This window comes from Phyllostomus discolor, chromosome 15, assembly GCF_004126475.2.
Source record: "Phyllostomus discolor isolate MPI-MPIP mPhyDis1 chromosome 15, mPhyDis1.pri.v3, whole genome shotgun sequence".
NCBI classification, from domain to species: Eukaryota; Metazoa; Chordata; class Mammalia; order Chiroptera; family Phyllostomidae; genus Phyllostomus; species Phyllostomus discolor.
Window position 1 is genome coordinate 12134507 of NC_040917.2, and position 26250 is coordinate 12160756.

Below are 26250 nucleotides of genomic sequence, written 5' to 3' on the forward strand. Positions count from 1 at the left end.
GCAGCTGGACGCAAGAATTATATTCTCCTTTTGCAGATGAGCAAACCAGTCCTCAGAGGGTTTAGTGGCCAGTAAGTGGGAGCGCTGGGGTCCTAACTTAGGTATTTCTGGCTCCAAAGCCTCTGATCTTGCTTACAATAAGTGCAACATTTTAAATCGACTACTAAAGAAAATCCAGGCCAAAGTAGTTATGATGGGGCAGTTTGGCGGGGGGTGATTAATCTTTAAATTCCCATGGAGAAGTGGGCATGCTTGACAGGTGAGGGTTAACGTGTGAGCCTGGGTTTACCTGTGCCCTGTCCTGCTAGGTCCCTGTCATCCTGCTGTACATCTGTTAACGTGCCCTGTGCTGGTCGAGTGAACTTGAACTTCAACAGCTCTCCTCTTGCTGCTGATTCCTCTAGCTCTTGTAAATTAAATGTGTTCCTTTTTAGTTGACACACAGGTGGCACTCAATCTACATTTGTTGCATGCAGGAATGAATGAATGAATGAAACTGTGTGGTGCTGCCCTGGTACCCTGATCTGGCTCTGGTTCCTGCCTGTTTCTTGGTTGATGACACGGCCAATGTGCAGTAAAAAGCACTTTGGAACTCAGAAAGAACTAGGTTTGAGGCCTACCCTGCCACTCAGCTTCGTTAACCTTGGGTGCGCCGCCTCAGCCCTCCAGACCTCAGCTTCCCATCTTCCAGCCCATTTCCACGACCACGTTCAGGGTTGCTGTGGGACTCGGACACTCAGAGATACACACACAAGGCGCCGGGGACACAGCCCAGGACACAGAAGTAGACGGTAACTGCTCGAGTCGTCCTGATGGCGTTGTTGTAAGGGTCCTGGCTGGCAGTTTGGACGCCGCTTCACCTAGCTGTTATTGTTCGTGCCAGGGTGTGAGTGCCATTTCCTGAGAGGCGCAGCGGAGACAGCACAATGAAAACCTTTCTGTTAAAAGGCAAAGCAGGGTCAGGAAAATGTGGATCTGGTTGTGACGCAGGTCTTGCTCTGGCCAACGCCTTGTTCTGTAACTCCGAAGAACTGAATAGGCATCTCCTGTAACTTCACAAGATAATCTAAAACTAAGGCCTGGCAAAGAGTAACCCTTCAATAAATGGTTCCTTATTATTGTTAAAACTTGAAAGGGCTTCATAAAGTTGGGTCTCACGAGAAAACAATACTCAGGGTAAATTGTGATTTCAGGGTTTTGTTGATTTGTTTACTCTTAAATTTCTTGATCCAGTCTCATTCCCCACCCCACCCCCTCACCCAGCTCTATATAGACTATGAAATTTTCAAAATTTGTGCAAAATTTAACATTGCATTTTAATACTGCTTTCTGCTTTGAAACCACCTACAAAACTTGAAGGGCTCAGCATGTTTCTTTTTAAATACAAGTTATAAACGTATTAAGCCCTTGAGAGGCTGTCCAGGACTAACCCCCTCCTCACGCCCTACCAGACTCTGGGGATACGAAATTTCCCCCGTACTCTGAGGTGTGGAGAGCTTGCAGTTTTTTGAGTTTTCTAAAGAATTGTCATAATGAGCTTGTCATAATGAAAGCACAATCTCCAAAATAATTATTTAAACCACAGGGTACTTTTAATCCAGGTTTGCTTCTGAGTACTACAGTAAAATTTCCCCTGCAAGTAGGTGTGTGTATTTTGTATTTATCAACAGTTGAAAGCAAGTTTTTATTGCTCCTCTTTTCTCACTAGTGACATTTGTCTAAGAGTTTCGTGTGATTCAAAATCCCGTACTAAACTGATGGATACATACCATTCAAAATTCCCCCCCTTTTTTAAAAAACTCACAGATCTAGTCATTTGACTAGAGCCGTGCAGAGTGACTGGGAAAGCTGGCAATCTGAGCGCCTGAACACTCCAACTCCACCCCAGCCTCACGGGAGGGTGCGTGGAAACGGTCCCCTCGTGCATGTGTGTGTGCGTGTGCGTGCGTGTCTGTTGGGTGTGTTTTCTCCCGAAGTCCACACTGTAGCAGTGCGTGTCGCTTCCTTCTCTGGACCCCCTCCACCGTGATTAGCACAGGACTTTCCGCACCTTGCGCCGCACACTGCGCCTCGCACACGGCTCGCGCGGTCCGTAACCCCAGGGTCTGCGAACGGCATGCCCCGTTTTGAAACTAAAAATGAGCTGCCGATCCTGTGCATTTTATATAGCTCATGTTTGATCATCAGGCAAAGGAATGAATTTCATCTTCTTTTCCATTGGCACCAGGCAGGCATCCTGGTTGATTTCCGTTGTAGCTCACATAAACTTTAGCTCCCCTTTCATCTTTATCGCGCAGGGCTCTGAGAGTTTACTACAGTTAGAGGAGTGTTTTTGAACTTGGTAAGTGGGGATATTTAAATACCTTTGGTGCTACTGTGATTTTTTTTTATCAAAGTGAAGGAAGCATCCCCTCTCCCCAGGCACTGAGATGAATCAGCGGTGCCATGTTCGCAGTGCATTTTGCAGCAGCGTGATCTAAAACGGGCCTGAGAGGGGCCCCGGAGGGCCGGGCGCTGGCTCGGAGCGAGCCACCTCCGCCAGCTGCGGAGTGGAGATCAAACACGTGCCGGGTCTCAGCCTCTCAGCACTTGCACTTGCACGGTGAAAAGACCCGGCTCTAGACCGCAGAACCGGGGGCGGCGCGGTTTCGCGTCTCTGCTTTCTTTTCCGTCGTCGCCGCTTTCTGGGTTGCTAGGCTGGTGGATTGATGTCTCACCCTGCCCATTGTGTATTGGTGATTTGCGTTTTGTAATTAAGAGGAACAATGGGAGTCCACTGGGTCTCGTTATATATAATGGTTGGTTTAATTTGTTTCACTTCTATCTTGTTAATTGTAAATTGATCATTAAGATTTGAATTCTAATCTGTCACCAGGGTTGTGGGTATTGAGGCTAGAGCAATGATCCCGGTTTTAATCACTGATGATGAGAAACAAATTTTATAATTTTGGTACATATTGCAGTTCATATATTTTAACACTGGATTTTATGGTGTTATAAATATTGTTAAATGACTTTTAGTGTAGTTTTACTGTGTGGACTATAATGTATAAATTATATTACTGGTTTGGCAACCGTAGGTATCCAACTGTGTGAGTTTAATTGAAGTAAAGAACACACTCCCGGCTGAACTAGTTTTTTTCCCTTGCATGTTTAGATGTAAGGTTGGAATGCTACAGAAATTATATTCTGCGAGGGGAGACTGATACCGGCCTCTGATGATTGTTACCAAAAGTCAAATGAGAATCGAATAGAATAAAAAATTAAGGGGTCATGTTTTCTCTTAAAAAGTGATTATCACTGCAATCCTAATGACAGCAGTAAAATATTATTATATTTCATGCCAATGCAATTACACAATGTAACTGGTGTATAAAAATGCAGGGAAAAGTTCGAGTTTCTGTAAAGCCAGAAAGCACCTAAATTTTCTGTGGAAATGAATTAGAGTCAATTATCCTTTTATACGACTAGGATAATCATGCTGCAGATGTAATCGCAAACTAACACAGAAACTTGTGAGTCTGTTCTTTCAACTTTGCAAACGACTAGTTCATTAACTATGTCGTGGGCTCTCGGCAGAGAAAAGAAGGAGGTCCATGAACACGTATCAAATTTTTATTGTACATTGGAAGTTGGTAGGCAAATTATCATTATAAACAAAGAAAAAAGCCCCAAAATATGCAAAGCAGAAAAAATATTGTGGCAACAAAATACCTAATACTTAGGTAACCTTACAAATAACACTGTACTTCTTTGGTCCTGTGATAAGGCGTTCTCGGTATAAGGCATTTGGATGTGAGTACAAAGAAGAATGAAGGAAAAATTCCCTTTGACATCACCATGCAACTAACTACTGTTACCTATTGACATGTTTCCTTTCCATCATTTTCCATGTGCATATAAATACATATGTAACATGCATGTATATTGTGAGTGAGATTATATTATACTATAGGAACAGGTTTGCATTCTGCTTTTTCACTTAATATTATCCAGGGAACATTTTTCTATATCACGAAATACTTTGGAAATAGAATTTTATTTGAGTCATTTGTATTCCTAAGACATTTAAGATGTTTCCCATTTTCAACTGTTGTGAATAACATGACAGTAATTGTGTACATAAACCTGAAGTTTTAGTGATTCCCTTAGTGGAGGTGCCTCAAAGCAGGTGGCTGGCCCGAAGATATGAGCCTGTTTCGTGCGTGTGTGACCTGCGTTCTGATCGCTGTACATGCACGCAGTTGGACACGGCATTGCAGAGCAATGCTGTTCCACAGAACAGTGCCACAGCGAACACTATGATTGTTTTAGAAAAAGTCTTATATTTTTATATTATAAAATCTAGGTTTCCCTCGTGATTTTTCTTTTAAAAAGTGACTTTTGTCCTGGGAAAGTACCTAAGAACAGATATTCGTCTGCATTTTTCCCTCATTTGGTTTAACGGTATTTTTTTTTTTGTACTTTCAGAATTTTATCTTAGTGCATATTATGATAGGAGATACAAATCTTGGGAGAACGCTCAATGAATGTCTTAGAAAACTGCCCCTAAATTCTTTTATATTGTATGAGATTTTGAGAGGAGAAATGTAAGTCATTATTAATTGATTCAGACTATTTCAAATACAGGTACATTCTTATCGGGCGAAGCAAATGCAGATTGAGCGTTTGATCTGAGCTTGAAAATGAGATAATTCACGCCCTCGTGTATAATCTAGTTAGAAGGATGAGGCATGGTGCGCAACTCCGAGGAATAAATTACAGGCTAATGTATGCGCGAAAGCTCGAGGTAGCTTCAGAAAATGTGCTGACATATTGAGAGCTGCGAGGTATTAATCAGGGCAGGCTTCCTTTGACGTGACCCTTGAACCCAGGTGAGAACAAAGCGAGGGCTGAGAGGAGCTAACAGTGCGAGGCCGCTTCCTCCTGGGGAGGTGCAGGCAGCGAGGCCCTTGGGATGAACGCCCCTGGCAGCCCCAGAGCTTTTCTTGACCAGGAGGAACAAACAGGCTCAGCCCCCCTAACGGAGGAATCCTCTCTTTGGAGGGAGATAACTGTACATCAGGTGTCTGTCTTAAACTTCAAGAAACAAGCCAACTGTTAACTCATTGTAATATGCAAGAGTTCCCAAGTCTCAGCTCTAACCTGTGAGGCAGTGGATCGTGAAAAGATGGTGGTGCTGGGGACAATACTTAACTGAAAGAAGGACAGGGATACAATTTTTCTTGGACAGACATCTGACCTTCAAAATTCTGAGATTCGAGAGAGTCATCCAAGATACTGGAAAGGGAACATATTTCCTGAGGGACATCCGCCATCACCAGGGCAGGTGTCTATAGTCGCAGATGGAGTGTGTAGAGACAGAGAGAAGATGGGGGAGAATGGTACCTGACGTGGCCGAGCGTCTACTGAAGCAAGCTGGTCTGCTCCCAGGATTCCAGAAAACCTTGGGAGGCCGGAGCAACACATAGCACTGAACTCAAAGTCGGTTTCACCCCCGCCCCATGCAGCCAGGTGACTGTGCCTCCTCCAGTCGGAAAACGAGGGGCTTCCTCTCTGAAGAGATTCAGCCAGCAGGCTCTGGTTAAAACAGGGGCACCGAAGCTAGAATAGGGGGAGTAAGAGAAAGTCCGAGTCCTGAGAGGTGAGGTCCCCAGCACTCCATTCCCACCCAGCTCCCAGGATGCTGACGGTCAGGGCGTGCACAGCAGGAAGGGACCTGGAGGTCTCTTCTCTCAAGAAACAGAATGGCCACAGTGGAAAGAATCACAAATACTGATTTTGGGGATCTCCCCTCGGAAAAGATGGCTTGCTGCTCACTTACTTGACACTAAAGCCCACCTGTTTAGGGAAAATAAATGTATACGAGTGCAAACGTTATCATAGCACACCACTGAGACAGCTAGGACTGATACTTAGGTGGCCATTACAACATAAATACCGATACCAGTTTAACCACAAGCTGAAATGCTAACAATTACATCATGGACCAGGCGGAGATGCAGGCATATAAAAGATTTTCATCTTCACCTACAGCAATGAATCATAGGAATTTCTTAACTGTTGGGGCACGAGGTATTGATAGAAGCAAATTAAGAAATACAAAGATAAGCCCTGGCTGGCATAGCTCGGTGGATTGAGTGCGGGCTGCGAACCAAAGTGTCGCAGGTTCAAATCCCAGCTAGGGTACATGCCTGGGTTGCAGGCCATGGCCCCCAGCAGCTGCACACTGATGTTTCTCTCTCTCTCTCTCTATCTCCCTTCCTTCCCTCTCTAAGAATGAATAAATAAATAAATAAAATCTTAAAAAAAAGAAGTACAAAGATAAATACCAGAAGAAATCGCCTTAAAAATACTGAAAGCGCTTGCCACCACTGAGCGGGATGGAGGCGTCCAGGGACAGAGGACGGCCCTCTTTCAGTGTTGTGCCTTGCGGAACTATGGGATTTTAACCACGTGCCATTAAGTTAGCTGTGGTAATTAAAAGAAACTATACGCTATCATAGAAATTAGGCCTGGGGTTGCTCCTTTTACAGCGTGGTGGCTGGCCCACGATAGGCACTCAGTAAATACTCAGTAAATGAATGAGAGTCTTTTTTTAAAAGGGATTTCATCGTGATCATTTTTGTCCTGTCCGTTGGAGAGGACACCTCACTTAGAGTTGTCATTCCTCCATCTGCCTACCACTTGCGTCCCTACAGTAGGGATCCCTCTGCTAGAAATTTTGCGATTTCTGAAATATTTTATTTTATGTGACATATTTTTACTCACAGATCTGTTTAAATATGGAGTTTCAGACCATGTTAAGCCTATACAATCAAAACGTGCTCTCGTCGTAAGAACCTTTAACATCGCTTACTTCTGGATTTTCACTCCTCTAGGTCTGAGATAGCTCAGCTCAGTCAAGAAAAGAGGTACGCACGTGACAAGCTGAAGCGGCTCCAGAGGAGGAATGGTGAACTGGAGGAGCAGTGCGTGCAGCACGGGCGGCTGCATGAGATGATGAAGCAAAGGTAACGAAGCTTTAATGACCGGCCGACGCGCCGGATACCGAATGTGTGCGGGTCACAGACAGAGTGAGAATTGCTGTGGAGTGAACAGACATCGTGATGACGAGGCTACTTAATGCGCACGCGCACAGCCTCATGCTTTTATGTATCTGTGCTTCTTCCACTTAGGTTGTTCTTGTAATATGCCAAGAGCAAAGCACATCCCCTTTTACTAGCCTCTGAAGACATAGAATCACATGGAATACAGAACACTAGAAAAACCACCCACCGTTAAGGTGTGTGTTGGTAATGTCTATGGAGGGATTTCAAAACTTCTCTAGCACTCAGGCTGTATATGTATGTTTTTTGTAAGATAAAACATGTTGTAGGACCAAGAAGGTTACAGATCTAATCAGAGGTTGTACTGATAGTACCGCTGGAGTCAGGATTAGACTCTAAACTCTCTGGTTCTTCCCAGCGGTGTTACCTGGAGCAAGTTACTTAGCCTCTCTGAGCGTCAGTTTCCTCATCTATGTGTTGGGGCTGATAGTACCTACTTTGCAGTTTCATGCAAAGATCAACTATAATATGTGTAAAGCAGATAGTTCATAAGAGCCATCACCAAACAGCATCAGCGATATTTACTCTCTTCTCCTAGAGGAAGAAACCCAGGCTGAGAGACTAATGAATTTGCTCAAGGTGACATGAAGTGGGTCAAGTTCAAACGTAAATCTTGATCTTTTGACTCCAAATTCCTCTTCTTTTCTGTGCAGTATTTTTGGTGATGAACACAGCCCCTTATTATTTCCTATAAATGTGTCATTTATAATTTCTGTGTAATGATGGATTCCTGGGGGGTGAGAGGATCAGTATGTGACGCCACACAGTGAAGAGGTCTCCATAGATCTGACCTCCGCACTCTGACCTCCTCACTCTGCACCTACAGACCTACCCATCAGAGTCACCCCCCAGGAGGGAAGGGGATCCCTAGGCCTCCAGCTCCCATCGCAGACCCCTCCCCACACTCCCCACTCGTCTCTGTTTCAAAACCAACTGCTGCTCTAGTGGAGGGGAAATGAAAATGTTTATAGGATCCTTTTATTGTTTCGTGTTTTAATTTAAAGCAAACATCGAGTCCTCGGGGTCGGGGGGCCACTTACCACTTTGATCACTCGCTCTGTGGCATCAAAGAAAGGAAGTCAGAAAACGGCGGGAGCTCCTCGGGCACCAAAGCACTAAGCTAAGGGTATATTTGCGGAGTAATAATCAGTCGTTTATTGGCTCATTAAAATGTTTGCTGGAGCCCAGGCAGGCCAGGGGTCAGCCAACTTTCTGGAAAAGGCCAGAGAGTAAACTATTTTAGGCCTTGGCGGCTACGCGTGGTCTGGGTCACGAAGTTGTCTTTGTTTCGATTTTATCTTTGTTTTTCACAGCCTTTTAAAGAGCAAAAACCATTCTTAGCTAGAGGGCCAGCAAAACAAGCAAAAGGGTTGATTTGCTCCTGGGCTGTGTTTGCCCCGTGCTAGGCAAGGAAGGCATCTTTCCAATTCTGCTTTTCTTACATGTGTATATGGCTTCCGAGTTCATAAAACACACTCACGCGTATTGTCTTACCTTGAAACAAAACTGGGAAGCAGCTGTGGTTGTCACTGCCATTTCCAGGTGAAGAACTAAGGCTCAGAAAGAGAAAGTCACCACCTGAAAGTCAGAGAGCAAAGTAATCATTCATTCATTCAACAAACATCTATTAATTGCTACCGTGTATGTGCCATGCTCTTCACCACATGCTGGCAATAAAATAGCCAAGTAAATGCAGTTCCCGGTCTAACAGGGAATCTGGAGGAGCTTCCAACCCTATAGGGAGGAGGGATGTTGACAAAAGAAGTTTATAAATAACTAATTGATTGTAGTAATGGTCATTGCTAGGAAAGAGACATCCACTTTGTGGTGCAAGCACATTTTCTATGGGGATTGATCCAGACCAGGAAAAGTTTCAATGAGAAAACAGCACTTGAAACGAATCTGCCAGCAACTGGGTCGGGACTGTTGGCCTTTGATAGCAGCTGGCAACCCATGCCCAAGCCCACAGCCAGGTTGTACAGGAACGTGGCCATGCGCATTCACTTCCGGGTCTGCGGCTGCTTCCACCCCCCAAGGTCAGAGCTGAGTGGTTGGGTCTTGGACTGCAACCTGCTGGCCCGAGAGCCTGAAATATTTACCACCTAAAAAGTTTGCCAGCTCCTGTCCTAAGGAAACTATGAAAGTGAAGGTCCTGAGGTAGTCCTTCCAGAGAGGGGAAGAAACTGTGTTTGTCACCAAGAATAAGGGAGAGAATGGCATGGGATGAGGCTGGAGAGGCAGGCCGGGGCCAGACCTAAAGGCGGGGCCTTGAAGTTTTATTACAAACCTTTTACTACTAGTCTATTACAAAAGGGAAGAAATTAAAGGGGGATGATATGATCAAATTTGTACTTAAAAATAGCACTGCAGCCTCAGGGTAGACAACCGATTGAATCAGGGGCCACGGCGTTCACACAAAGCCAGGTAGGGGGCTAGTGGCGCGTTTAGTCAAACGGTGGCAACGGCCCTCACTTGGGAGGGACCATATCATGACGCAGGGAAAAGTGAACAGACTGGCGCAATATTCAGGAAGTTTAATCAACAGGACTTGCTGACTGATTGGCCGTGTTGGGTAGAGAAAGTGGGCATATCAAGGATGACACCCTTGACATCAAGGATGTCATGTCAGACTTCTGACATGAGCAGTGGCCCCACTTCCTGAGGACTAGAAAACACTCAGAAGAAGTGAGTTTCTGGCTGAGATGGTCTGGGGTCAGGATGAGACCAAGGGCTAGGTTTTGGTCGTGTTTGAATGGACGCCTTGAATGAGCAGGTGTGTGTAAGGCCCTGAACTTGGGAGAAATGTCTGTGCTAGAGACAGAAGTCTCCCTTAGTCTATGGAGGATACTTGAAACCTTGGCAGTAAATGAGGTCACCTAGAGAGAAAATCAAGAAGAAAAAAGGGCTTACTGAATCCCCAAGAACACTACTATTTTTAAAGGTAAGGCAGAGGTCGGCAGAAGAGACTGGGGACAAGGAACCCGAGGGGTGAGTGCAGACTGGAAGTGAGTGTTGTCACTGCCACCACCTTGGCTAAGGGATGGAAATGCTTCTGGAAAGAGGAAGTGACCGACCAACCACGCGCTGTGGAGAGAGTTGACATGTCAGAAAAGCAGCCATCAGGCTTAACGAGCGGACACCACTGGTCATGCTAAGAAAGACATTTTTAGCAGAAGATTAAGAGCAGTAACCATATTAAAGTGGACTGAAAAGTGAGTGTGAATTGAAGAACCGAAAGCAGATTTAAACCTCTTTTTCATGAGATTTGACTGTAAGGGAAAAGGGAAAGCGGGAGAGACAGGCCCGCCTGCCGTCTGGTGGTGGGAGGACATTTCGGGAGCGGCATTTGGGAACAGGAAACTTTTCGTGTTAAGTCGGAGTAGATGGGAAAGTATGAGATTGTGATGGTCGAGAACATTAAAGGTGTAAAGTCAGGCAAATGCCGTTTTCCAGCTGCTGGTGTGGACCTCCTGGTGTCCGCAGGGGCAGCCCAGGTCGTTCATGTTAAAGTAGCAATGGCATTTCTTTCTAGTTATGTTTCAGACTGAGTATCAGTTCATGTATTGCCCTAGAATACAGACCCATTGAGAGCTGCAGCACGCACAGAGGTATCAAGCCCTAGAGCAGGTTCATGTAGTCCCACAAGGTCAAGTCCCACCAGGTCCCCAACCCTAGCAATCCTGGTGGCTTGTCAGTTACACAGTCTTACATAGCTTCCTTCTTTCTTACGTGAATGTGTTACCTAAATTATATGCGTGGAAACCACAGACTGAAGACACGAAGCTGCTGATTGAACAGTAACAAACCAATAATGAGTTTACAATTGGTGTCTACTATAAACGAACCTCAGAATAATGATCTTTGGTAAATTTGTCAGTTCTGTTTTTCTGTTAGGAAATTTATTCCTCAAAAAAATGTAGAAATAGGAAATAGAGCATTGATTTTTATGTAATTTGGCATTTCATATTTGGGGGAATTAAGACTATGCACTCTTTTCAGAGAAGTACTTGAAAATAGAAGCCTGAGAGCTTCAACTTCATTTCATCATTAAAAAAAAATAATAAGAGAAAATATTGGCAATAGAATCCAACAATGTTGAAAAAGAATTGTACGCCCTAACCATGGAGGATTTACCCTGGCTGGTACAACATGTGAAAATAAGTTAATGTTATCTAACTATGAAAAATTGGCTAAAAACGAAAAATTACATGATCATATCAATAAGTGCAGAAAAAATTTTGAGAAAAATCCAAAACCCATTTATGACTTTTTAAAAAAAAACCCTCTCAGTAACCTACAATCAAAAGAGAGGGACACTTCACCAACATGATAAAGAATATCGACACAAAACCCCACAGCTAACAATGGTGAGGAACTCGAAGCTTCCCCACCAAGGTCAGGTTCAAGACAGGGATGTTGGGTCTCATGACTCATTTTCAACATCACACTGGAAGTTATAACTAACACGATCAGGAAAGATATGCAGCTTGGAAAGGAAGATGGCAAACTGTCTTTGGTCACAGATGACATGGTCACCTGGGTAGAAAGTGTGAAAAAATCAACAAAAAAAACTCATGGAACTAGTAATTATAAAAGGGTTGCAGCATATTAGGTGAATATAGAAAAATCAATCACTTTCATATATAGCAGCAATGAACAAGTGGAATTTAAACTTAAAAACACAATACCATTTACATTGGCACTCCCCCAAAAATGAAATACCTAGGTATAAATCTAACAAAACATCTATAAGATCCGTGTGAGGAAAACACTAAAATTCTGATGAAAGGAATCAATGAAGAACCAGAGAAATGGAGAGATATTCCATGTGCATGAATAAGAAGACTCAATACACCAAACAATGGAACCTGTAGAAGGGAACCCAGGTGACCTCGGTCCGGCGATGGCTTTTAGATGGAAGCATGACCTCATTTGTTGCTGGCGAGGGTGCAGAATGGTGTGGTCACTTCGGAAGGCAGTTTGGCAATTTATTACAAAACTAAACATATGACCCAGCAGTCGAGCTCGTTGATGTGTACCCAAAAGAGTTAAACACTTTCGTCCCCCTCCCAAAACCTGCACGTGGATGTCTCTAACAACGGTGTTCATAGTTGCCCAGACTTGGGAGCAGCCAAGAGGACTCTGGGTAGAATACTGAGAATGGGAACACCCCGTTTCACAGGCTGCCTCCAGTCCTCGCTGAGCTGCTGGAGGTGATGCCCCATGAGCTTCGACGGCTTGACTTCCCACGACTTGGGGGAAGGGCGTGTTGTTATTGTTGCACTATCAGTGTTGTACTGAGGCCGTCTTCGCTTTCGAATGCCGCCATTCATGCTTCTAATTATAAAATTGCTCTTTGTTTAGCTGCATGGTAATGAATGAACTCTTTTGAGGAAGTCCATGTTGTTTTTGACATTTCTTTGGTACTTTTGGGCAAAATAACTTCTGGGGTGATCACGTTAGGAGAACAATACCTTTTAGTCTATGGAAAGCGTTTTCCTTTGTTTTGTTGAATGTTGATATTTATGGAAGAAAAGCAATTTCATGAATTGTTCTCACCGTGTATAACATGCAGACTGCTGGTGGTGGACATTTAACAGATTGAAGAGGATGCTTGGTTTTGTGATAATATTTTCATGACACAGGGTGCTATTTTCTGGGCTTTTGTTTTCCAAAAATTAATTGATTTTACAAATAACTGTTACCCATGAAGGGTGTAAGGGTAGAACCATTTTCTCCTTATCGTCCTTGGAAAATAAACAGCAGTTCAAAGAGCAAGTATTTCAAAGGCACTTTGTAGAAATATAGCAAAGCAGCATTAAAGTGGCTTTTGAGTCACTTTTTCCCACTAACTGCAAATTTTAATGTTTATACGCCAGGAAAATGTGTCATTAGGAGAAAGTAGACATCCATCTAGCTGATGCATCGCTGACTCTGGCTGCTAAGTGAAGCTCAGCTCGTCTTCTGCAAATGTGGGGATGGGGGCGGGGTGGGGTGTGGATGGGTATTAAGATGCCAAGAATGCTGCTATGCGAAATTGTTGTCTAACCAGCCAGTGCTACTTATCTGCTACTTCTTCATCTTCCCCCTCTTTGGCGCCCCACTCACTTTTTACATACTTTTCCTCTCTCTTTTCATGGTTCTGTTGCTTTGCTTTGGGTCTTTATTTCTGGCTACCCGCTTGTGGCCAGATTTTATACTCTTCTACAGTAAAACGGTGGTGCCTTAGCATTAGAATTTATACGGTTAGGCTGTATTATCTAAAATCTGAGACTTACTCATTATGAAACATGGATTTTTAATCAGCTACCGAGCTGCCAGGAAGCTGTTCTTTTAAAAAGTCAAAGGACGTGTAGGCATTGAACTGTCTTCACATGGACTTCCATGTGCTTTGCACCAGTCAGATCGGCCCTTGTGAAGGAATCAGTCAATCAGCACTGTAGTTGGTCCTGATTTACTGCCCTTTCTGAATCTCACTATAAAAAGAAATGCCAAGTAATCAGCCCGATTCTTTAACATCGTGGAAATTCATTCAGAAAATGAATAGAAGTTTTTATTCGCTGACCCAAATCTTAATTTGTACTCTGTATATGACATCTGTATGTATGTCCGGTTCCCACCAGAAAAAAAAAAGAAGCTCTTTAAAGATTGAAATGAATATAAAACCTTACATTTCAATTCCTAAAATATCTCTATTAGATAGCCATTACCATAAATATATGATGGCTTTTAGCTTATGTATAAATGTGGTTGCGTAGTAAATAGCTCATCAGAGAGTGCGGAGAGGTGATGGTTTCACCTGCATCCACAGTGCTCCTTGAGGCTCAGGGTTGAAGAGAAAGATCTTAGAAGGCTGGCAGTTTCGGGCAGATGTGCATCTGCACCTCCGGCGTCACTGGCTGTAATTTAACTATAAAAATGTTGCAACCATCTGGATAGCGAAACGGCTGAGGTCTGTGCTCGCCGGGATTGGAAGTACGGAGGAGATTTGTCTGACTTCACAGGCACCGGGTTTGTATAAAGGAGAGATGTCAAGCAGTGACTCCGTGGGATGCTGCGGGTGTGCTGCAGCCGGTTTCCTGGGGTGGCCGCCCCTCAGACCTTCAGCCATCACATTCCAGTGCGTCTTCGTGCCTGTGTGACACCCTGCTGCTGGGTTTTATGACTGTTCTGCCTTCAGGGTGAAGCCCTGATTTTCACAGATAACCTAATCTGCAGGGAGAACACTAAAAAAACAACAAGTATTCTTTCTACTAGTATGTGGATCTTACTAATTTTTTGAGAGAGAAAAACCAAATTACAGCCTCACTCTCACAGAATCTTCCAACATTGAAAGTTCACAGCTGGCTTCTTCACAGAGCAAGGCTCACTGCTCTGGACCACTTCCGGGTCAAATCTGAGAGGCCCAATCTTCCCTGATTTGTATAAATGTTTGGTTGTGTACCTCCAATGGTAGCCAGAGTTTTTGCTGATTTGCTTGGCACGTCTCCAGCAAAATAGTCCATTAAAATTCAAATCCATTTCCTAATAATTGAGACAATCAATTTACATTAAACAAGGCACAATTATAATTTCATGTACAATTTAAATTCTATAGAAAATAATCAGCGTGCAATAAAGAGAGACACTTATTTTGATGCAAAGGGATGTTTTTGTAGTCTGCATAAACAAATCTTTCATATTTTCAAAATAATTCTCTCGTTATCTTTGGTGTAGGGGGAGCTCTATTGTGTTTCATTTTGACGTAGGGACAGGCGTGTGTCCGTGGCTGCATGTTTAATAAGGAACGTGGCTTTCTCCCAGTGGCATTTTAAAACGACAGGGTTCAGATGGAATAAGGTAGGCACTAGCTTGCTGTCTGACATGGAGTCAGTCTCATGAAAAGAACAAAGAGGGGGCACGTTTCCCGAGTGACGTGGGCCTCAGGCGTTCATCCTTACCTTTATGAGGCAGACCAGGTGCTCATTCAGCGGGGTGTGGGAAGGATGCGGAGGGTGGGGAAGGAAGGTGCCCTGGTTGCGTGTCTTTGTGCCAAAGGGTTCCTGGGAAAACTTCAAACCTCCAGGCGGCCAGGGCCCACGAGTGCGCCCGAATCCCCACAACCCACCCACGTGTGAAGGTCCCAATGAGACTGGTATTGTCCATCAGGAGATATTATTAGGGAGAATATAGTACAAATCATGATGAGATGGAAAGCAAATCCCGCCAGAGTGCAGGAATACATTTGGCTTCCACTCGCTGTGTCTGTGTCTGTCTGTGTCTACGAACGGTCCAGAATAGAAACCGGATGTCTGAAATCTCTCTCCTTCCCGCATGCGCACCACCCCCTCCTGTCTTCCTTCCGCCTCGGTATTAGTAGAGTTTCTATTTTTATTATTTTTTTATTTACATTCTTATTTTTCAATATTTGCCATTTGTGTGGATCACACATTAATTTTTAATGAAATATGTTCAGACTCCTGGAATAGCTGAATCATAAAACTGGAAATTGACATGGAGTCCCAAGGCAGCGAATAAACGGAACGTTACGCTGCTAACTTTTCCCGCTCGCCCATGGCAAGTGGTTATTTTAAAAGAGGACAGGTACTCGCATCGAAATCTCTCGCCTTTGTATCTGAGTTCAGCTGCGTGAGTTTTGTGGCACAAAGAGGAACTCGGTCGCCGTCCTCACAACTAAAATGAAAGCAATAACACAGTACATTAGGCAGCATTCTTCAATCATTTCCTTTTTATTTAGAAACACATACTTTGTCAAGCCTCGTTGTCGCTAAAGAAATTCAGTTGTGACTTAAATTGAGTCTTTGGCTTAATTTTTCATTTTAGTGCTGTTGCAGGACTAAAGATTTTATAGAAGGTGGCATATGTTTCTTTGAACTGTTTTTCTCCAATCAGTAATTGTTGGTAGCTTTGCATCTGCAAAAATAATACTGGAAATTATTTAAATAATTTTATATTGCATGCTATTCCAAGACCAACAGCTTTGTAATCTACTTTGGAACTGTAAATTAATAGGAATATCTTCTCATGAAAGTTTTTATTATTGAAAGCATACAAATTCCTATTTTCAAGTTATAAAGATAACAATAATCAATATTACACTGGTAACTTAAATCTTATTTTAATCATTTTATATATAATCTCTTTGTAATTAAAGTTTCTAAATAATTTTTATTTTATTTGAGAAAATTTACCTATTCTTAACATTAACAGTGGATTTATATTTTTCCAAATATTTATATTTTATATTACAAATAACAATTAATAAATGTTTTATGGGCCCCTACCCATCTTGTATTGCATGGATGGCATTTTAAAGACTCAAAAGGGGCCTAAAAGGTTTTGTAGTCCAAGTCCTTCTCTTATCACCTATCCCTCACCCTCGGTCCTTACTCCCCACACAGCTGAGGAAACCGAGGCCCCAAAAGATAAGGTGACTGGAGTCAAAGTTCTCCGACTTCTGGTCTAGCGTCTTCTACTCTGCCCACGCAATCATGTGTACGTTCCCAGAAACAGAGGTGGCCCAGTACTAATAACCAGAAGGAGGACGCTAAGTGCGGATCAGTGATACGATGTCTAGCAGAAGCTGTCTGTCCCATAAGCGTGAGACCAGAATCTGGACGGTTAACTGACAGGTCAGGAAATCCTGACAAGGCTTATATGATGCGTGTGTTGGACCGAGATGTCCCCTCTGTGTTCAGATCACCTGAGTTGCAGCGCACACCTTTTTTCCTGAACCCACCACCCCGAAACTGCATCATCTGATGCGCCCAGTTTGGGTTTTTCTAAGCTGGCTGAGAGCACAGACACTTGGGGAGTGGCCTCCATGCCGAGTTCACAACTCTAATGACCCTCTTCCGCCAAGTCCTTAACAGTTATTTCCGCGCATCTAATTTGACGGCCATTTCGAAAAACTCAGCTCTGTTGACTTTTTCTGAATTGCCTTCCTTTGTTTTCATAGAATCAGCAAACTTTTTAAACAATCATACTTCTGAGTTCCCTCAAAATTAATCATGCTTCTGTGCGCAGCATAAACATGTTCGGGAAGGAACACAGCCGACTTTGGGGGGTGGAACGGGGGCGGGGGTGGAGCGGGGGGGGGGGGGGGGGGTGCAACTGTGCCCGGTCGGCCGGGAGCGGCAGCCAGGGGACATAAGGACTGACTGTACCCTGGACCTCATCCAGCACATGTAACAGGGACATGCTTGTTCGTGAGGTGGCCAGTGCAAGTGGCTGGCTGTTCAGAGAGCTTCTGCCGTCCTTTGGAAGAAGCTCCTAGAGTCAGACAGATGAGGATGGACAACATCCTAACTAGTTTTGTAAGAAGAGTCTGCGTCGAGTTCTCCATGCACAATTGTCCCCTTCGTAGCAGAGAGAGACAGACCTGGAGGCAGAAGAAAGGGACTGTCTTTGTTTCCTTTTGCTTTCTCTCCCCCTGGGTGAGGGAGGCCAGCTGCCGACTCCCCGCGCTGGGCCAGTGGGGCATCCTTATGCCAAGTAGACCCTCCACAGCCGCTTGGCAGTCAGAGCAGCGGCCCCTGGTCAGCCTACAGAGTCGCCCCCACGTACAGACTTTTAGGTGATCCGCTACTCAGCTGGGTGCACTCGGGGGTCCTGCTTCCTTTAGGGAGCGGATCTACTCCTTGCTCAAGGTCCTGGAAGGATTGCTTTCTTAGGAAGAAATGCTGCTAAAAATGCAAATGGTTTCAACATGGGTTTAGACGAATTCTTGGGTTAAACACCCATGCCTGGTTTTTAAAGGGCCCTAGGGGTGTCGTCTCCTTCCTAAATAAGGAGTGAACGAATCAACAAGTAACGAACAACTGTCTTCTCCCTAAACTGGGTGAAGATGATGCTTCCACTTCTCCTTTTACTTATTTTATTTTTTTTGGTCCGAGCATCCGTTGCATTTTCCTTTCTTAAGTAGGTCATAGTATTTATCAAGATGACGATTATAGCACACAGCTGCTTTCCCCAAAACACGCGCTCCAGTACTGCCTCTCCTCTCCGCGGCCACAGTGCCGTGGCCCACAGGGGTGGGCAGCAGTCGTCCACGGCTGTCCCATGGCCAGTGGGTCCTACGAAGTGGCCTTGGAGAAGAGGGCCCACGTTGTAAAACTGTCCACTCTTTGGAGAGTCTAAGTTCACGTTCATGTAGTCAAAGCCTGGATAAGTCTTAAAAATTATTCACCAGTTTTAAAGCTCCAGTTGCCTTCAATTGAAGTAATGATATAAATAAAAACATGGGTAAAAATTTCAAACTTTGCAGACAAGGGTATGAGGATGTGGTGCAAAGGCCACAGACCGCCCTGCAGGGGCCGTATTTGGAGAAGACGTCACCGCACTGAGCGTGGGAATGACCCACCGTGGCACTGCTCAGGGGACCTGTATGGGTTCTCCCTGGCTCTGCGATCAGCTCCCTTCCCTTCCGCCCTGACTTTTATTTTGCTTTACTTCCGTGTGGCGTGTGGCACGACTCCAAGTCCACGCTTCCTGACTCCTATTTGGGAATGGGGCTCGTGGCCAGCGCTGTTGCCCGCACCCGCACCGCCAACAACTCGAGCCTGTCATCCACAGGTGACACTGGGGGCACGATTAATCTGGGCCGCGGAGACTGTGTCGAGGGGTGGATTTAGGGAGGAAAAGGCCCTGGGGGACCGGGTCACCTCTGTCACCACCCACCTGGCTATAATGGGCAGAGAGCGTAAACATCTATTTTTTCCTCATTCATGGGCTCCCCGAAGGGAATTTTTGTGGTCATTATGGTCTTTCTTTATCTCGGGGATCTGGAATCATTTCTGAATACATAGGGAAAGAAGGTGGGTGTTCATGAGTTTGCTAGTTTGTTCATTCACTGCTTATACACACACTGTTCGGATATCTACTGAGTGTATCAGTAACAGACCTGCGTTAGGCTGAGGGATTAAACAGGTGCCCCCGGCTTGGCCCTTGTCTTTGAAAATTCGGTCCAGGCCCTCTTGCCCGTGCGTCCGGCAGCCTGGAACGCCTTTCCTTTCTCTGCCCGGAGACCTCTTGTCTCAAGAGCCAGGTCAGCTGTCATCTCTGCAGCGAAGCGTCCCTTCATGCCACTCTCTGCCCCACACTTGGTTCGAGCAACTCTTCGATCCAGCTCCCGGGGGGGTCACAACCACTCTCTGAACGTCTGACTCCTCAGACTCCGGCTCTTTGACAACCGGAATCGCATCCTAGCGATCTCTGTTTCTCCAGCCTGCAGGCACGTAATAACTGAGTGTGGGACCTTTCTTATCTTCCAGCTCATCTTTTTCAGTCTCTCAACTCTACAGAAGGGAACAAATGATGAGACCACAATAGAGTTTGATGTGTATGTACAACTCTTAAAAAATATTTTATGATCTCTCCTCTATATCCTCTATGTTTGGAAAAACCACTCAATACATGTGTAATAGAAATTAAGTCATTATTCACCCAAAGTCGTATTGTATAATGATTTGCATCCGGTGAGCCCTCAATAAGTGTTCATCACAACCATTAAATATGCTTTGATCTCATTAAAACTGGAATGGCTGCTCAGTCTATGGAGGCCATTAACTACGCATTGTGTTATTAGTCCTTATTTTGCAAGGTTCACAGGTCATGTTTAATGGAGGTGCTTGTTAAGGTTGTTAGCAGTTACATAAATGACTTTGACTTTACAGATTTTATGGCAGTCATTTGGAATTGGCTCTATATTGGGAATGAGTTATGGGGTTTCCAAGCTTTTGCTTTCCCCAGTGGCCTGATAATATTAAAGAAAGATTATTAAGTTGCAAATTTTCTAAGGGCTTTTTTTAATCAGCTATATTTGACATTTTAAATAATGCTAGTAATTTTTGTGTCGTAGATAAAGGGGATAATATAAAATTGAAGCTGAGAAACACTTCCTTTACACACCCAGGCGAGGCGGCCCTTGGAAAGAGATCAATCACCATTTCTGGTTCAGAATACACCTCGGTGTCTCTCCCACTGTACAATAACCCTCCGCGCGACCCGGGTCTGGAAGTGCTCCAGTTTTCCCACGTGGCCCTTGAAACCCACTGTTAGCACGGCATTGCCCATTTCTTATTTTGAGTCATGCCGCTGTGTTCACCTGCAGGGTTATCTGGCCGGACCACAGAACCCTAGATGGCTTTTGGCTTTTCTCCCAGAGCTGAGGGCCCTAAGAGACTGCGGATGAGGAAGACCAGGAGCCTCCTTGGCCCTTTTCCCTGAGTCCGCACTCCCCTCACTGGGTTCTAACCCTCCCCCACTTCAGTATGGAGAGTAGATGCCCCCCAAGAAAGTGGGCTGGGCTCTGCTGCCAGATAGCTCCCATGAGAACTACCGTATTTTACTGCATATAAAGCACTCCCGAGTTTAATGCGCACCCATGCTTTTGGCCCAGACGTTCAGGAACAAAAAATCTTTTGTTTTAATTTTTTAATTCAAGTATCCATTTATTTATATTTAGAAACAAACCTAATTATCATATTCTGAGGTATTCTTTTGCATATGGATATTGTCACTGCTTTCTCGAGTTACACTTTTAATGCATGAGCATAAATAAAAGCATTAAAAACGTTCATATAGATACAGAATTAGCACTACCCATGTATAATGCTCAAGTTATTTTTCCCTCAAAAATTTGGGCAAAGAAGTGTGCATTATACAGGGCAAAATACGGTACTTTCAGGGGAGGATTTGGGGGGTTCTGGATGAGGGGACTGACAGAAGGTTGGAGCTTCCTCTAGAGCCCCCCATTCCAGCTAGTCCCCCTCCTGTCTCTGTAGTCGAGGTTCCTGTTTCCTAGTACTTACGGCACTACGGCCACGACATCCCGTGTCCTTCTCCCTCACTACTCTGGGAAGTCTTCAACATGAGCCACATGCTCTCCATCCCCAAAGTTCCCGCAAGATAAAATGATGTTGAACCGGTGAATACTTCTCCGGGAATGACACTGCTTTCACTGAAAAGCTGCCAGCCCATGGTTTGGGTTACTGTATGCTGATCCCATACGAGGGCTCTGTTCTTCCTACCAAGTCATTGGGATTTGAATCACCTGGCTTTGTTTGCTATTTTTCCACCCTTTTGAGTTCCACCCTTTTGAGTTACAGGACAGTTTGGCCCATTCAAAACAAAAAACCAGCAAGCAGAAGTGACTGAGTCCCTACCGCACGATCAGAACTGCGGGCCACGGGGCTAGAGAAAGTAAACAATCACCAGTCTCCACTGGTTCTTTATTGGTGGTGGGAGAACGAGGCACGAAGCCCTCGCACCAGCCCCAGCAGACCCCTGGGGCACAGACTTGACAGAACCCACAGGTAGCAGCAAAGGATCACTGAAGAGAGGCACAGACCCAGCCTGGGAGATGCTGGGGCACTTTTAGGAGAAAAGGGTGCCAGAACTTGACTTTCGAGGCTGTGCGAGGCTGCATGCCAGCCGGAGAGAAGCGGGGGAAAGCTCTAGAGAGAGAAGGGAGTGCATGCGGTGCGGGAAATGCGAACAGGTCGGTGCTGGGGGAGTGGAAGGCGGAGCAGGGCTGCATTGGAGAGCCACGCCGGCCGCCCGCGGCTCTTCGCCCTCTAGGGATGGGGACCCATAACGGATTTCACACAGGGCGTCAGAGCAGGTTTGCGTTTCATAGCTCACTCCGGTGGCAGCATGAAGGATGGGCTTTAAGGGAGCCAGACCGGCCAGGAGACGAGGCAGGAAGTGATGAGAGCTGGACACTGAGAAGAGGAGGAGCGGTGGACCGAAGAGCTAGCTAGGAGGTCGGGTTGGCGAGTGATTGAAGGGGTGTGAGACGTAAGGAAGAGGGAACAACAAGTCCTTGTTTTCCTCTTACTAAAGATTTCATCTTTGATCTAAATCCCGGGGACTCCTTTCTCTATCTCCGGGAATGCACCTGAAGAAGCCCCAAACAAGCCAGTGATTTTTAAATGGCATGTGCTGGTCATATCTTTGTTCAGTTTCCATTTCCCCAAAGCGAGGCTGCTTTTTTTATTTTCAAATTCACATACTCCTTATTTCTATGACTGTTTAAACTAGATTTATAGCTTTTACTCTATTTTAACTCCTAAGAAATGGGTATCAAGGACTGTATCAGAAGAATTTGTACCTGACTTACCAGCTCCTACACATGCCCGTGAATAGACTTCCCTTCCCTTCCCTTCGCAGCTGGGCCCCCTCCCCGCTGCCTCTTACCTTACACCCGGCATTGTCCTTGGTGCCGGGTGACAGTCCCCCTTACAGCACAGAACCTAACTAACAGTGCCCTAAACAGAAGGACATTGAAAATAAATCAAAGTATTATACAGTCAAAATGTCTAACCCTACAGTGGTGCTAAAATTCCAGTTCAGTCACTTGTCGGAAGTGTTTATTGTCAGGACAAAGGTTTGAAATATATCTCCATATCTCCAAGGGGTAATAGGATAAAAGTCGTATATATTCCATGATTTCGTGTTTTCGAAAAAAGAAAAGAAAAGATAGGCATAGGGATAGAGATAGAGATATAGACCCAAAATATCCCACCTTCTCCACATTCTAGCTCTGTACCCCACACATGTGAACTCCGGTTTTTCCCGGGGCCAGCTTGCGTGTGGAACCCAGCGTCTCCTCAAGTTCTCCATACAATTTCATGTCACAAACGCACTGCGTCACCCTGGACTTTCCTGAGGACACCATAAGAGAAAGGAATGGTGTAAGGATCTCTGCTGATCCTTAGGACCCTCCTTCAATTTTCCGTTTAGGCCATGTTTCCACTCCGGAACTTTATCCTGTCTTCTGCTTCTCATCACTTTCTAATTCTTTGCTGTCTCATGCTCTGGGGACCACGGCGCTGTACCCCTCATGTGCTGAGCGACCCAACTCTGCCCCAGCTCTTGCCTCAGATGCACATACATTCAAACTAGCCTGTGTCTCAAGTAAAAAGTAAATGTAACATCGCAACCTTGTACACTCACTCACACACAAATACACACACACAGAAAGTTTAGTAAAACTGTACTTTAGCTTTACTATGGGCTGTACAATCCGTATTTTCTACTTTATGGCCTACACGTGATTCATAACCCAAAGTTTGAAAAACTCCCATAGAGGTCTGTGGAATGACCACAGCGTTTCCTCATGCCCCTTTGGGATCTTCTCAGATTATCAAAGTATTGCTTTCAGTCACCATGTGAATAGTTGTTTCCATCTTGTTACACACACCCGTGTGTGTGCCTATGAGCATGCACACACACACACCAGGACACTCATGAGGATATTACAATGCATGAGCTGTCTCTCTTGTTCTCTCCCTTCACATTTCCCAGCGATTTCTAAGTGTGCTGCACCAAGCATGTGTCACGTGTTCCTTTTGTAAAAGGAAATGTAAACAGGAACACTTTAAAATAAAGAAAAAATGTACAGGCTCAGCCCAGGGTCCGCCCTGCGTTGTCAGCCGTCCCTGATGAAGCCCTTTGATTTCTCTGGCCCCGCCCCATGCCCTTGCCCCACAGTGACCTGTCTTTAGCCCATGTCCCTCCTGCTCCTCACCCCCTTCTTCTTGGTTTGGTTCGTCCACCTCACAGCCCAGTTCTCCCCTTTCTCTGCAACGAGGCTCTTAAATGGAAGTCCACCGGCTGGGAATCTCCAGGAAATGCTTGCAAAATCTGACGTGCATTCACTTCTCTTCAGAATCCTTGCTGAGTGCCCACACTCTGCCAGCAAAGGTTCTGGGTCTGGTCCTTCACCAGGCTCTCGAGACGGTGAAGACTCCTGGCCCCCCGTTCTCTGTGCGGAACACGTGTGTTCTCCTTGTCTGTCTTGCTCCTCCCCCAATTCCTACCGCCCAGAACGGTGCCTGAAACTGGGCGGGCGCTCCACAGAGGGACCCGTTGGGTGATGAGGTGTTGTGAAGTAGAAAAGACATTTATTTTATTGTCTCCATTTTGCAGAGTGGGTTAAGTACCACGATGTTGCCTGAGGAGGCAATCCACAGCATCCTGAGACTCTAGGGAGTGAGTCTGGGGTTCACACTCAGTCTTGTGAAAAAAGCTGGTCTCGAGGCAGGGTTCAGCATGGCACCACAGGGGACATCGGTCTCCCCTTTTCTCGGACTGGCTCTGCGGTCACCTAGGCCGTCACTCCCTCTCAATCACACTCTTTCTGGCTGGCCGGAGGCCCCAGGCCGGGGCAGCAGGGCAGCAAAGCATGAAAGGCCAGGTCTCCTGTCTCTTCAATCAGAGAATGTGAGACACCCTTTATTCGCTCTCCCTTTCGCTTCATGCCATGCGGTTCATCTGGTTTTTGAAGGTAGTTTGCTCCACAGAAACTCGGCAGGGTGTTTAAATAGTAGGCTGATGTCTCCATGCAACAACATATCGGCCCGCTGGGAGCTCCAAGAGTGTGAATCCCAGACCCGCCTCTGTGCATTTCTGCTGCCGCGTGAACGTTCTGGATGTCAGAAAATCCTGTTAAGAATGATCAGGTTACCTCATTTTGCCATCAGCCGCATTTGAAAGTGTTCAGTTGGTCGAATTACCGCTGATCCTGGCTAAGGAGATTCTCCCCACTGCAGCAAAATATTTGTGAAATCAGGTAATTCAGCCTGTAATCCAAATTCTATCCGGTGTGTTTTCCTGAGCCCGCATCTATGGCTGGGACCGTGTGTTTAAAGTTCAGCTTTGTGTGCGGTATTCCTGGGATAATTTCAGTACATGAAGTAAGATGTTTATAAAAGCCAACCTGAGACCGATACTATACAGCAGTTTAGCAGCAAATTTCTACTCTGGGTATTTAACAATAATTGGGATCTTTCTATTGGCTTTGCATACACTCAGATTAGTAGTAAAAGCTAAGCACCAGCCCATTTGGCAATCTCTTACACTCCAAGCAGTCGGAGATTTGCTTTTGATTGTGCTTTTCTTCGCACCTAGCTCAGATTTTTGCCTGATGCTTTTTTAAATCCCCTAATTTACATACTGTGGTAAATTTAAAATGAGAACAGATGAAGGCTGCTAAACTTTTCTATTCCACTGATGAATATGGTATTTTGCTTCAACTATCTAGCTGTTATATATTCAATGACCTTTAAAACGTGAAATAGATTCTTCTTTTCATATACCTCATGCGAGACAGATGATCAGTATTGTCCTCTCGTTGAGACGATGAGTCTGAGACGCAGAGGCCCTGGCAGAGCACCTGGCAACCAGTTGCGACAGGGCTGAAATCCGGAGTTTCCCGCTCACGGGCCCACACGAGGTCATCCGGGCCGAGAGGCCTCTTGCACGTGCGGTTTCCTTGGGGCTGCGGGAGGCGAGGCATCCGTTCAAAATGCATTTCTCCTTGTCCTGCAGCCCAACACACCACAGTCTACATTACTGCACCTTCGCGGTGGGGCGTGTTAGAGCGTATATTTGAAGTATGAGTAAGACGAGAGTGGTGTGTTCTGAGTGGCTAATATGTATGTGGCTCCTGCTAAGGGTAATATGTGATCGCATTTATTTTCGTTGCTAATAATAATCTTGTTCTTCAAAGGGGCGCGTATTCTCTTTGACACCTTGGAGAGGCATCAGAAAGAAACCAGAGGCTGGCAGGCATTAAAGCGTTACACAGGTTTTATTCAGGAACTATCCCAATAGTGGGAGAGGCACCTCGGTATAGAACAGGGTTCAATTCCAAGTACAGCACAGAAAACCGGGGGTTTATAGCCAAGGAGCAGGGTCGGGGCAGATGGGTAGATAGAAAATTACTAAGCAGCAACGTCAGGGGTAAGGGGGGATTCTGGCTAAACCAACCTCACGGGATTCTCCCCAGAGGCAGGCCACAGAGATCATATACCACCCTGGGGAAGGGGAAACAAAGGACTTTGATCAGGCATCTAGGTTGACCAGATAGCCAGGGTGGTGGACTCTCGCTGAACCAACACGATTCGCAGTGCAGGCCTGACAAGAGCAGACACTGAAGGTCAAGGCAAAGCCTGGAGGAGAAGAGGTGAGAGGATTAAATCACTGAGATTCCTGAACCCCACGCTCTATCTGTAACCCACGCTGCCTCCTGGCCGCAGAGACCTGCCTTCCCTGCCGGGTGGGCAGCAGCCCGAGTGAACAGCTTTTCACTTGTCCCTGCATCCTGCACAGAGAGCCACACAGCACACGGACCGCT

The 26250-nt window shown here is 45.4% G+C and overlaps 1 protein-coding gene across 1 annotated transcript in view; it reads left to right on the forward strand.

Moving 5' to 3' along the window:
• The window catches only part of SDCCAG8 (SHH signaling and ciliogenesis regulator SDCCAG8), a 183513-nt gene that overhangs the window by 115134 nt on the left and 42129 nt on the right, over nucleotides 1-26250 (forward strand). The window contains exon 16 of the mRNA XM_028531105.2: nucleotides 6882-7013. Coding sequence (XP_028386906.2) covers nucleotides 6882-7013 — 132 coding nt within the window. The remainder of the gene's footprint in view (nucleotides 1-6881; nucleotides 7014-26250) is intronic.